This window comes from Melanaphis sacchari, unplaced genomic scaffold (genome assembly GCF_002803265.2).
Source record: "Melanaphis sacchari strain LSU unplaced genomic scaffold, SCAv2.0 Contig33_pilon_pilon, whole genome shotgun sequence".
NCBI classification, from domain to species: Eukaryota; Metazoa; Arthropoda; class Insecta; order Hemiptera; family Aphididae; genus Melanaphis; species Melanaphis sacchari.
Genome location: NW_020271205.1, coordinates 1,407,332 through 1,422,212, shown reverse-complemented (window position 1 = coordinate 1,422,212; position 14,881 = coordinate 1,407,332). Strand labels below are relative to the sequence as shown.

The 14,881-nt window shown below is 24.0% G+C and overlaps 1 protein-coding gene across 2 annotated transcripts; it reads left to right on the top strand.

Annotated features, from left to right (window-relative positions):
• Nucleotides 1–31: 31 nt before the first annotated feature.
• Nucleotides 32–9,509, top strand: LOC112596722 (cytochrome b5-related protein-like). 2 transcript variants are annotated; one of them, XM_025342507.1, is made up of 6 exons: nucleotides 32–131; nucleotides 5,330–5,543; nucleotides 6,675–7,072; nucleotides 7,191–7,379; nucleotides 7,460–7,663; nucleotides 8,570–9,509. In XM_025342507.1, the coding sequence occupies exons 2-6, from the start codon at nucleotides 5,340–5,342 to the stop codon at nucleotides 8,889–8,891; spliced, it is 1,317 nt and encodes a 438-aa protein (XP_025198292.1). In that variant the 5' UTR covers nucleotides 32–131; nucleotides 5,330–5,339; the 3' UTR covers nucleotides 8,892–9,509. The 2 variants fall into 2 exon arrangements, with proteins under 2 accessions (XP_025198292.1, XP_025198293.1); XM_025342508.1 differs by lacking the exon at nucleotides 32–131 and adding an exon at nucleotides 3,172–3,263.
• Nucleotides 9,510–14,881: the final 5,372 nt, after the last annotated feature.

The following is a 14,881-nucleotide window of genomic DNA, read 5'->3' as shown; positions in this document are numbered from 1 at the left end:
CCATACGAAAAATTACAATTCATCAAATACGTCAGTGAGTTTTCGCTCTTCGACGTGATAAAAAGTGCATAATATTTTCATATTAACAGTCGCTGCTAGTCTTTACATGAGTTTATGAAATTTATTTTAAGGTAAGTTAAATTATTTTATGCATAAACTATGTTTTTCTGATTACAGTTGTTGTCTTTAGACTTTAAAATAGCCCATGGGTAGGTATACCGAATTACATGTTTACATATTTTATTTTGTTCAATAAATAATATAACCATGTTATAAAGTTATTTAAAACAAAATATGCATACCTATTATTTATATTTATGCATTTGAGACATATACTACAATAGAGCAACGTTGAAATTTCTATTTCTATTTTGTATTAGTATTACCTACAGGCTACAATATAGGCGTAGCAATGTAATTAGAATATGTAGGTACAAAATCGTAATACCTATTTCATTTAAGTTAATACTGCGTATTATAGTTTAAATAACTAGTTATAATGTATTAAACAACCTTTAAAGATAATGTGTAGAAAAAGTCAAAAGCTGTAAACATGACAAATGGAAAATTATTGATAAATTTTAATGTTTACAAACAATTAAGTATATAATACTATAGGAAGTACTAAATCTCTTATTATTTATTTTATACACCTACTTTTTATAATATAATTAATATAAAATGTTGCTTATAAATATATATATATACGAGTATATACCTATGTCCTATATATATATTTATATTGGTACATTACAAAACATTAACATGACATTTAATGTTAAAGCTTAATATGTATTATTGGTTTTTTTCTTTGAAAATATTTATATACCTACCTCAAATTTTTTTGTCTTAATGGTACCGGTATCAAAATACATAGTAATGACTAATGGCATAGAACCGTAAAGATTATTTTTATAGTTTCTTCTTTTTTTTTTTCGATCTATTTTATGTATATTGGATAAAATGTATTGTCCCGGCCTATAAGATTTATACTATGTTATACTGCAATTTAATTTATATGGAACATAAATATTTGGATATTATATTACCAGCTAATTTGTTTCCTACCTACTTAAAAAAAAAAAAAAAATAGATATATTAAGACACTGAACCTTACATTATTGTTTATTGTTATACTTGAATTCAAATTTATTAATTTATACTCTAATTATCTAATTATTAAATGTCAAAATTCAGTCGTAGGTACTATTACCTATCTGCCTTATTAATATTTGAGCTGTATTATTAATGTTAATAAAAGCAATAATATTACACTTATTTATTAAAAAAAAAAAAAAAACTGACATAATTTAGTTAGGTACTTATTATGTATAATTTGTTTAAAACTCTTTAAGGTAAAATAAAATAAACGATATCTACCTAAGAAATGATAAAAATATATCAAAAATGCTAATGCATCATAAAATAAAATTGTACTAATATCAAAAATGTATAAATACTGAATACCTAATATATCGTCTGTTTCATTCTCATCAAAAATATATTTTTATACAGAAAAACCTAAAAAAATAATATTATTTACAATAGATAAGTTCATTATACTATTAAACGGGCATATGAAATACATATATGCCCGTATTATTAATACTTGTACAAATCTACCTATAATCTATGTATAAGTATAGTATCGATTTCCTAGTGATTTGTGTTTGTTCAGTCACTAAAAAAATGAAAAATTATTGTCAATGTCCTTCTCTATATAGATAAGAATTATTAAATTTTATTTTAAATAAAATCTAAACTAATTTCTAGCTTTGGCTCGGGATAATTCTAAGCAAATTATTAGACCAATTATTGTTTTTAAAATGCGATATTAGTTACATAATTTAGTTTCCTTCGATTTTAAACTAGCTTAAACTTTTCTGGTGTTTGCAGCATTTTAAAATCTCATAGATAGGTACATGTCCCAGACACTCAATTGTTGCAATTTATCAATATCACATCCTTAATTGTAAATTATTATTATTTTTTTAAATAAAAGTACCTATGTACCTACTTATAATTTAAATATTTATAAATAAATATTAAATATTCTGAAAGTTAATTTTATTTTCGTAAAATTATTTTCTATCATCATATCAACATATAAAATAATTAATATATTGCGCTATTATATTGATCAGATTTCAAAAAGAAAATATTTTTAATTTATGGTTTTGATCATACTCAATTGACATTGAATTTAGTTTTTTAAAGCTACTAAATAAACTTGATATTTGTGGTTTACCTTGAAAAACTTAGGTTGATATTATTATAAAAACCGTCTAGCTGACCTGCTACACCAAAACCGTTTACATACCTACGTTGAAAGTAGTGAATTTAGGTTTTGGTGGTACGTATACCTTAGACAGTTAGGCTATACATAATAAATTATAAACAAATAAGAACATAATATTTACAATGACTTTATATGTTATAGGTCAGATAAAACTCACAAACATTATAAAAAAAAATAAATAATATTTATTTATCAGGTATCTATTTAACATTTATTATTACGTAATATTGTACATAATATGCAAATAAGTGAATGAAACGTAGATAAATGACGATACAAAATGTTTATATTTGTTTAGCATCCGCATCCTAAATTATAAACTAGTTAACTATAGTATATTCGAAAGGAGTAACAGGTAGGCCAGCAAGGTCGTGTTGTCGGTAGGAGAATTTTCTTGAAAAACATATGATTTAAACATTATACAATACCTACTTAGTTTAGTATATTATATATTTTATTAAGTTTTAAAATTAATAAACTATTATACTTCACTATCTGTGTAAATTTTACTGTATGTACTTGGTTTTCAAACCATAAACTAATAGCCTTGTTGCTGATATTTCTATCGATCATCTCGATCATCAAGACATTAAAATAAAAATAATAATAGATAATAAAAAAAAAAACAATAGTTGATAAATAATTAATACAGGCTATTCAACTGTATCGTCGTTAGGTTATTAACATGTATAAACCTAATTATGTTAGAAGTAGGTAACAAGGTAACCTTAAAAGTTGATTAAATTATGATAACGTATAATTATTAATTATTATAAAATAGGTAGATACATTAACTATTTATTAGGTAATAATTAATTTTAATTTTATGATACAATATGTTTTATAATAATACAGTTCGTTTTTTTTAAATTGTTGGATTCTGTTCATTACGTTTATTTGACTTAGTTTTACACTGTTCAATAATCGTAGATAAAAATAAAGCCGGTTGATTTTTATTTTTTAGGTACGTAAACAACTATAATAATCATTATAAGAATCTATATTATATTCATGTAAACATGTGCATCCAAATTGCATGCCAAAAAAATAAACATACATTGGTACGTTCAAATTGCATGCCATCTCTTAGAAGGGTGCGTCTAAATTGCTTGTCCTGTATAATTTTATTTTATTAAACAAAATAATTGAACTTATTTTTTTTTTTTATAGATTTTAGATTTAAACAGCTCTGATTATTAGCCTTTAGCCGGTTTTTTTTTTTTTTTACTTAAGAGGGGAGTACCAACTATTTTTGAAACACATGTTGTATATAATATTATGTATCGAGGATGTGTCACTAAAAATCCAGATGGTTATCCATACTTAATCAAATTTAAACAATAAGTAAATACTGCATATTAGCTATATTCGGTATCTACCTAATCATTAGATAATGTTAACTTATCAAGTTATAATAGTTATGATAGTTACTCGTTTTTTCTATACGTCGCAATGGAATGGACGAGTTTACAAATATAACCAATAGATAATCAATGCGTTTTAATATTGCTAATCCAAATTATAATTATAAAATATGTCAAAACTGACATTTTATCATGAAAAAAAAAAAAATAATAATTTATACATGAAGTATGAATCACAGGAAATCCAATGGAAAAATCTCATTAAAAAAAACTTTAAAAATATTTTGCTGTGCGGGAAAAAGCTCATGGTTGTTTTTATGTTGGATTTTAGTTGACATTGTGTTGTAATTAGCTAGCTTAAGAAAATTAAGATTTTTTTTTTAACTTTAATTAATTTTTTTTTAAATGTTTACAACAAGCAACTAAAACTAATCTATACCTACACGTATAGATAAATATTAACTTACTAGATATAATAATTAATAGGTCAGGTACTTTCAATATGTTAATATTTTTATGAATTTTGAATAATAAGATGTATTTTTTTTTAGAAAAATATGTATCTTAAGATTAGGCATATTATCATTATTTATTATTATTTTTTTTCAAGGTTTTTTTTGTCGACTACCATCAAATAGGTACAAACAATTTTATAGTATACAATTTACAAAATAATATATATAAAATTAATTATTTGTTTATTATTAATGATAAACAATATAATAATAAAAACAGTGATTAAAAATATAATCTCTAATAGAATGTAAGTAGGTATGCAAAAATAAAATAAAATGTTTTTATAAAAATAATTATAACCATGATAATATGGCCATGACTGATAGATGAACATCTTAGTTAACTCAGTCGTTATAAAAATAAGTAGTTTCGATACTATAATTATTTTAATTATAACAATAATACCCATACGAATAGTTAACCTTCAAAGTATTGTGAATTATATAATAAGTAGCACACAATTTCAAACTTTAGATAATAATGTCCCATATAGGCTTTTGCAAAATTAAAAAAAGAAATTATATTATTAAAAATCAAAATATTATATTTTATTTCTTCATCCCAATTATTATCAGTTTTTTGATATGCTACAGGTACTTGATTATAATCTTATCGAACATGAAGTCAATAAAACAAACTAGTAAGAGGTACTAACTATTGTCCTAATTATTACTATTTCGGTAACTCAGAATCTTTATCACGAAGTAAATATTATACATAATATATTAATATTATGTATTATTATGTTATTATATTAATGTACGATTATCAAGTACGGTGTTATTGTGATTCTACAAAAATATTGAAATGAAAAAAATATAATCGTTCAATTAAATTTCATAAAAATACGCTGGTTCTCGCTGAGTAAACTCGTGTATGATAGTGATGTAAAATATCATAGTACGAATAGTTCTAATGTCAGTTGGATAGGCGTTTTTTTATTGTGGCATATTTAACTACTTTTAGTATGTTGATAAAATTCATTAATAAATGTAAATTTTATGAGAATTAATAATATATATTGTTTTATGACTAAATCGTTCTAAACACGGCTATACAAATATAATTTTCGTGCCCGACCATGGACTAAAAATTTAATAAGCGAACACTGTAAACTGTTATTATATTAAATCATTACTATTTTAAATAGTTTTTAAATTATGGCACCGAGAACTAGTAGTTGGCCTGTATGGAGTGGTATATTGAGCACGGACAAAAATATAAAATCGGCTGACGATTGGATTGAAGCACGTCGAAAGGAAGACGGCGCAGACGAGTTGTGGAGAATTCACGATGGGTTGTATAATCTTGAAGAATGGATTCAAAAGCACCCCGGAGGATCACAGTGGTTAGAAATTACAAGAGTAGGTACCTTCCAACTTACAATTTTTTAAGTATATTCAAACATATAAATAAAAATAATATTTAATTATATATAATAAGTTAAAGTAAATGAATAATAATAAGTAGGTACTTCAAAAGTAAAAAAAAAAACAATTTTAATTTAATATTTTGAAATATATTAAATCAGTGAATATTTCCCTTAAGCTTTTATCATTTATTTATGCTTGTTATTATTGAAACAGGGATCATTCGATAATGTTAGATAACAAACATATTGATTTAATTGAAGCAAATTTGTGATGAATAATTTATCAATTAACATTTTATTTATTTATTTATTTATTTATTTAAATCCATTATTTATTACATAAAAGTATTACATAATAAAAGACATTATCTACCTTTTGAAAGCAAAGCTTGTGTTGAAGTTAGAGAGTGACAATTTATTAACAATTAATAATTAAATGATAGAAATACAAATATAAGAATAATAAAAATAAAATAATGTATAAATATTAACGGTTTGTAAATAGAATAATTAAAATAACTATTCTAAGTACAACAATAACCAATTATTAACAGACATTTTAATATTTTTGTGTTTGTCGATTATATTCTTTTTAATATGAACAGGCATTGAATTAAAATAAGTAGGACCCAGGTAATCCACGAATTTTTGACCAAACGATTATTTTTAAATATATCACTTTAGCATCATATGCTAAATGTTTTATTTTTATTTTTTCATTATTTAAATTTCTCTAAAAATCTATATTTTTACTTACTCATAAGATGTCAGTTGTTTTAAATAGTAAATTCATCGGTAACACATTAAATAATTTAAAATTTTGACTCGTTGAACCTTCAAGAGTAGGTTTCGGTAAACATATTCGAAAAATTTGTCTTTGTTGTATTATTTAAGGTTTTTTTAGCATTAGCAGAAAGGCCTCCCCAAATAAGTAAAAAAAATTTAGAATTTAACGATATGAGAAATATTCCAAAGTAATTACTGACGTATTTACAACAAAAAACGAAATCGAGTTTTATTGATAAGCTATAAAAAATAAATTTATACTTGTAAATAAGTTACTCTGTTAAATATATCACTACAGAGTAGTTTTATACATAGTTTTCTGTACCAAAATATATAGGGTACTGATATCACAGAGTTATTTGAATCACACCATATAAATGGCAAAGCTGCAACGGCGGTGATGCATAAATTCTATGTGCGACAGGCAGAGTCGCCGAGAAAATCGCCTTTCACATTTAAGCCAGACGGATTTTACAACGTTTTAAAATCTAGAGTCGCAAAGAAGTTGTCTTACGTGGACAGCAAAAATTATCATCTAAAGTCTATCCTGGTTGTTGACACATATTTTCTCCTCGCACTAGTTTCGTGCGTCGGAGTGGCTCAAATAGAAAACTTTTTCTTAGCACTGCTGACTGGAATTATTTTGGCACTAGGGACCGTTACTGCCCACAATTTCACGCATCTTAAGGACAACTGGAGGATGTATTATGTGCAGTTGGTTCTATTATCTGTACGGTGAGTACTGAGTTGTACAATATATTATTAACTAGTCCGTTGTTATAATATGATAATACTTACAACTAAAAAGAGCCAACACATTTTTAACGTTATGTATTATTATTTTTATTTGTAGTGAATGGAGAATATCGCATGTACTTAGTCACCATATATACACAAACACTGTACAAGACTTAGAGATGTCACTTTTGTATCCGTTTATCCATTGGTTTCCGACCAATGACAAACCGTTTACTGTTCGCTTGTTCCCTTATCTTACGCCAATTATATATCCTTTTATTATTCCCGGACAATTGGTTATAAGGTATTTTGTGTTGTTTATAAATAATTTAATTATATTGCAAATTAATTATCATTTTACATATTATATAAATATTGTTTTAGAACTTTCAAGGGTAATAATGACAAAGCTGATCTTCTAATGTTTGTTATACCTGCAATATTGATGTTTTGTGGTCAAATGGCCATAAGTTCTATAATTATTGCGTGGATTGTTATAATTCTGACAAGTAGTTTTATGTTTACATTCATTGGGTTTAGTGCTTCTCATCATTTTCCGGAAAACTTTCATGATGGAGACATAGTCAAGTAAAAATAATATTAATTACATTTACAACTAAAATTATTATAGAATATAGATCAATTTTTATCAGATATACCTTACGTAGGAAGAAATATTAATAACTATGATAATATAGTTATGTTATAATTTTAAATAGTATGTCATAAATATGTAAAAAATTTAAAGCATTTTACTGAAAATATAATATACTTTACATAGGTAATTATTTAACTATAGATAAATAATTATAATATATTGAGATACATTATGACTCTTTATATTTGAATGTACAATATATTATGCAAAAATTAAAAAAATATATTTCTGTTATTTTTATTGTAATGTTATGTTCGATCAATATTGCCGACCAATGTTCGTTATGGTGTATAATCTGTGTAAATTGTTATTACTACAGTAGTTATTAAGTTTGATAATGATATTAGGTGGTTTGAACTTTGAAGTGACATATTATTATTATGAATACATTTGAAATGTGTCAATTAATTTATAGCGACTTCTAAATAATTATCAATATGTTATTATCATTTAATAGGTGTTTTTTCGATTTAATAACGTCTTATAATAACTTGACTGAATTTAACCTCTGTAATATGCTATTGTACCTACAACTAATGATACTTTGTAATGTTTAAAGGATATCAAGAGACTCGAGTACAAACAACATTATAAGAACTATATTGTTATTACATGATTACGGTCTTTCTTAATTTCTTCTATTAATAATACAAAATAAAAATTATAGTAGCCTTCTTTTTTTTTTTTTTTTGACAATGCTCTTAAGTTGTAATTTATTTTATTTTTCAGTACCTGATAGTTATAGTATTAGAAATTGAATTAATTGTAAAATTGTACTATTTTCTCAACAAACTTGTTTTATCTGAATACCTATACTGTCTTGTTTTTTTTTCTAGTGATGAATACATCGATTGGGGAATACATCAAACGATAACTAGCGCAGAACGAAGCGAACCGGTCAATAATATATTTTTAACAATAGCTACATTTGGCGATCATACATTACACCATTTGTTCCCAGCTTTAGATCACAGTTTAATACCAGTATTAAAAGACACTTATGAGGATACATGTAAAGAATTTGGTTTGGACCTAACACCAAAATCATTTACAACGATTATGTGCGGTCAGTTTAAACAATTAATACGCGTTACTCCTAATAATCCGAAGAACAATAGTATTGTTCATTGCACTGACATAAAATTAAATAATATCTAAATATTATTAAATGAAATTGAAATGCATATTATTTATAATGCATTTATGCATGATATATAATTAAGAAATAAATAATAGATACAAGACATAGATATACTACTTACTAGTCGATAATATTGCTATTTAAGTCTATTAATGTAGCAGTATCATTGACTGAATAGTTATTTTAGTATTTAAAAACATTACTTATCATACATTTTTTATTGTATAATTTAAACGATAATATTATAGTTATGTAAATTGAGATGGTTACTCATTTATTATTATCATTGATAAAATTAGGCAATACCAGTGGCGGATTTAGGATTTTTTTATGGTGGGTGCTATTTTGTTAATAATAATAGTCCTAAATTACTTATTATGTGCAATTTGTGCGTGGTCGCCGACCGGTGTTTGCTACTCCACGGTGTGGGGCGCGCATTCCGGTAGTCCGTATCAAAAATTTGCCACTCAGCAAATTATTAGTAATTTTTAATAAAAATACGCGGAACGATGGGTGATTTAGTTCCCAAACACCCTCCCCCCCTAAAACCACCACTGGGTAATACAATTTTATTTTTCGTATAAATATAAGAAAATAACTTACTGAGGCCAGTGGTTTTTATTTTAATTATTTGTATACCAACTATTTAGTATTTACTATACATTTAGATGACTATAGAATTTTTCAAAAAATTATTAGTTTTTATGTACTTAAAAAATACGTATGTAAGAAAATAAAAATTAGTGCTTATAATGAAAACAAGCTCTCAATACGTTCCAATAAGATGTTTAGATAAACTATATTATTCTATATTATTATAAATAACTATATGTACTACAACTATAAGCATTACAGTTATTATTCAAAAATATTTCTTATAGTTATGTTAAGTTCTACTTATAAATCACATGAATAATAATATTGTGTGTTTTATTTTTTATTTCAATTGTATATTACGATTACTTACTACTTTTATTAAAAGAAAATGTTTATAAATGTTACCATGTGTTTTAATTTAATAAAATTATTAACTACGTAGGTAAATATTATGTATATATTATATAAATACATGTTTAAAATAAGCAATTGGATACAATACCAATATTTGTAAATATTGTCAATAATATCATAAGAAAATATGAAATATATCAACTAATAAAATTACTTAATAAAAAAATAAAACATTTAATGTTCACAAGGATTAATATGTATATATGTATTTTGTCATTATTTATTAAAATATGTTTGATATATTATAGTATTTATTATTTATTATAAATTATAATAGCTTTTTTATGAACCTATCCACAACTAAATATTGTATGAGTTATAAAAATAAAAATAAATTAAAACTATAATACTCGTACTATCTATAATGTTTTCAAACTATGAAGGCTAGATTAATTTAGCTTTCAGAGTACTAAAAAAACAAAGCACTATACCTAGTATTTAAATAACGATTTATGATTATGATATACAAATGTGTAGGTACCGAGTATGAAGAGAAAGGATTTGGACGATCTATTTCGTCAATATTGTGTAAACATCATAGTCAATTGTTCATAAACTAATTAGGTACTTATTATTATACATTTATGACGTAATTAACTATGTTATAACTTATAACATACAGATAATATCTGTAATATTGCTTAAAATATAATACAAATAACATGGCTCGTGTATTACAAAGTTCTAGGAAAAAATGTTCTTAAATTTTTGCCACTGGTTCATATTTTTAATGACAACATTTTCCATCTATACCTATATTAAGATTATTTTTATTTTGGAATGTAATAATATAAAATGAAATTTATTTCCAAGTATTTCTTTAGTGTTGTATAGTTTTTAATATTGATTAATCATCTCTTTAATACAATAAAAATAACGAGTAGGTATTCGTTACAACAAAAAATAATTATAAATTTAAAGAATGTAGATAGTATACTTAATAAAAAATATTCCTATAAAAAAATAAGCCTGGAGACATATTTTTTTCGCTATTTACTTTACCTCATATATTTTTGTTAAATGTCGTATTTTATTTTTAAATTTTGATTTTAAAAGTCATATATTACGAGTATAATAACCAAATAAAAGACCTAAAAAAAACAAATCATCTAATATATAAAAATTGTCCAATAAAAAATATGTAGAATGTTAGATATATTATTTTGTATCATAAATCATGGTTCCTAGTTATGTATGTTAAAAGCTAAAATATACATATATTCTAATTTTAGTCAAGCAGAAAAAAAATGTAAATTCCCTGTTTAGGTACACTGTACTACCACTATATAGAAACGTACGCGTAAATCATAAAATTTACATCAAAAACAAATTCGGCAGAGTAAAACTATATAAAAATATACGGAAATACGATTAAGTTTTTTGTTAGGTACTAGAATATAACGTGTTTGTAATGTATTCGACCTTACATTTTCGTGATCATTATTCGAATATTTATATGTACCTACCTATATAATATTATACTCAGTTAAAATATATTATTTTTCTTATTAGGTACTCTTATAAATTCATTAATAATAGGTACATAAATATATTTTATAATCTCAATTTATCTAATTATATATTTATTATTGTTTACTTATTTGATCAAATAATTGGCAAAACTATGATGTTGTTGTATCAAACTTGGTTACTCATATAAACAAACATTTTGTGGTAAGAAATATAAGAATAAAGCACTTTTTGAGTGTTTTTGAATAATCTTAAAGTAAAACCATCCATTTCAAAAAATTTTGAGAGTATGTCATATTGATTTGTTAAAATATTGTCTCAAATTAATTTAATATTAATTTAAATTTATGTATGTATATATTTTTTAAATAGAATATAAAGTCAAATTTTAATAAAATATAAAATTATTATACTCTGCGATTACTCAAAAAATCATATAAAAACGATTGTGTTTAATTTATGTTGTACGTGGGTCCAAAAGTGAAAACAATTAATATTGTATTAAAATCATCTTAAAATCTTCCTCAAAATGTTTTATTGTTTGAATCATGTTATTATTTTTTTGGATTACCTATTCGAAAAAAATATCATTAAGATATTAAAAATATTATACTTTTTTTTTTGTAGCAATTTCAATGGATTCAGTTTATTTTTTATTCACTATTTATATAATTTATAATTCTCAGCAGTAGCGTGGTGAGCAATTTTAATTAAAGGAACCATAAATATTTTATCTATCCACCCACCCATCCAACTATTCACAACAGGATGTATAACAAAATTGTTCGCTTCGCTCGTAACCATTGCCGTGTGTGAAACATACATATAGGGTAAAAAAAATACATTTTTTTTTTAGATAGATATTTGTGCTTCTCTACAAAATAAAAAGTACTTCAATAGTTTATATACACTTTGTTTTAAACTAAGTTTGTAATAATATGAGCATACCTTATAAAAAATAAAATTTAGAAACTTTAAATTTTAAATTTTTGCATCATTTTATTTTGGTATGAAGTTAAATGACAATTCAATTTTTAATTTTCATAATTAGTCATACGTACAATTAGGTATACGTATAATATCATATGATTATATGGTTTATTCTAATATTTTAATTAAATACAAGTTATAATAATATTTAAACAAAAATTACTTTAACACGTCTCGTGTAAAAAAACATGAATAGATAAACTCTTACTTTATTACATTTAAGTGTGTACACTTTCTACACAATACATAAATAACAATTAATTGAAAATATAATCATATGATAGTAATAATAATAATAAATAAAATAATAATTTTATGAAAGTATGCAAATAAAAATTTAGTATTAAGTTGTATTATTACTTAAACAACAATTTTTTTTTTGTAGTACTGAGTATGTAAAAACATATTTGTTCAAAATGTTTTCTGGATTTAGGTAAAACTATATCCTTTTTACATTTAAATCGAGTTTTAATTAATTTTAATTCAAGAACGATCTTTCACTTGTAGCAGATGTTATTGAAATAGTACATAAATATTTATATGCTAAAATTTTCAAGTTCATAATTTAATAGCAATACATTTTACAAATCTACCATTACCATCATCATCCACACCACCAAAAATCAACGGAGCTGTGACTCAAAAAAAACTTCCTCCTAAATTATTTATTGTAAATTACAGAGTTCAAAGAACAGTTAAAATAAATAAAAAAATTAATTTATCTACCTCTTGTAAGCTAGTTTGAGATGGTGGTAGAAAATTACAAATTCTATTAATTAATATAATAATCTAAAAATATGAAAAAAAATATAATAAACATAATATCAAAGTTTCAGCACAATATAACAGTAATATACCAATATCGTATACATTTAAATTATAAAATACTAATCTAATTTAGTGAATAACCAGTTAACAATCATTTTGTTGAGATTTGACTTTTTTAGATTCTTAGAGTTGGCTTGCATGCTTTTTTAGATTGATTGACAATGAATTGAAATAAAAAGGACCAAGGTATCTAACGAATTTATGACCAAATGTTTTTTATAATAAGTTATTTTAGCATCATACTCTATTTTCTCTTGTTTTCAATATCCATTCATTGATCATATTTTATAATTACCTTTAGTTGTTCCTTCAAAGTTTTTCTTACTAAGATAGATCCTAATTATTAATCTTTGCTGTATTATTAGTGGCTGTAATGCATTCATAGCTGTACCTCCCCAGACTAACAGACCGTATTGTAGTATTGCTTGGTATAAAACAAAATAAGTTATGCGTAAAGTATGTACTGGTAAAAAAGTTCTTAATTTATGAAATTTATAGAAATACTTTTCATTTTAAGCTGTATATTTAATGAATCTTTTCATACTGTTCTATATTACGTCGATATTGACTTATACAAATTCTAAATTAATAAAAGCAAGTAGTAATATTATAATATGTCTTATTATATGACACGAGTATAGATGTAATTTGATATTGGAAATATAAGAAACATTTATAAAAAATGCTAATAAGTCAAGAAAATTGAGGTGTATGGTTACAAAAGTTTGTAAAAAAAAAAAAGAATTAAAAAAAAAAGAAGATACGTATTATTTATTTATATCATTTAATATTATATAAATAGGACTACAGTTATTAGTTTTATAAGTGTTTTGGTAAAAAAAGCCACACGGTGAGTTATTTTTTAATTCTATTTTATTAAAAAAAAAAAAAAAAAATAGTACCTACTATTTATATGAATAAACCTATTGAAACGTATCATACGTCATTTAGTGTATACTGTTTACGAAAAGTTATTTTCTACGAATTTTATGGCTACAATATCGCTTCCCTCTTCTAAAATATATACTTATACTTTCTTTTGTTTATATAGCTCTCAACATAGATCATTTTTACTACTTCAGTCCTATATAGTGTATATTATTTATGAACAAATATAATACATATAGACAATCACCTGTTTATTACACACGACGTTCATTTCCGCTACTTATATTTTTTTGGCCAAGTTAAAAGTCATCAGTGATTTATTTACGCTTTATGAGATGATGCCTAGAACATTTATCCTATCTAACCTAATCTATACTTGAATTTCATTATTTTTTTTTCGTCTTCAACATCCACTATTTTAGTTTTACTCGCAATTGCAACAGCATCCCCACCATAAGTCGTCCATTCGAGATTTTCAGAATTTTATTATAACAGTATATAATCCTATTGATGCAGTGTAATAACTTATTACATACACTAACTCGATGCAAATATACTAAATTATAACTAGATGAACTTTATTAATTTATTTTCTAGATACAGTAGACGCCAGTAAGACTCACGGATATAAGGTTCAGTCGCTTATTAGACTCAAAATCGTCTGGAACGGTCCGGACGTATCCAAATACATTAAAAAAAAATCAGTTTTAAGACTCAATACTTCGGTTATAAGACTCAAATTTTGTAAAATAAATAGTATAAAATAAACTTTTTTGGTTATAATTTAGAAATAAATTGGTTTTGAAAAATGAAATAATAT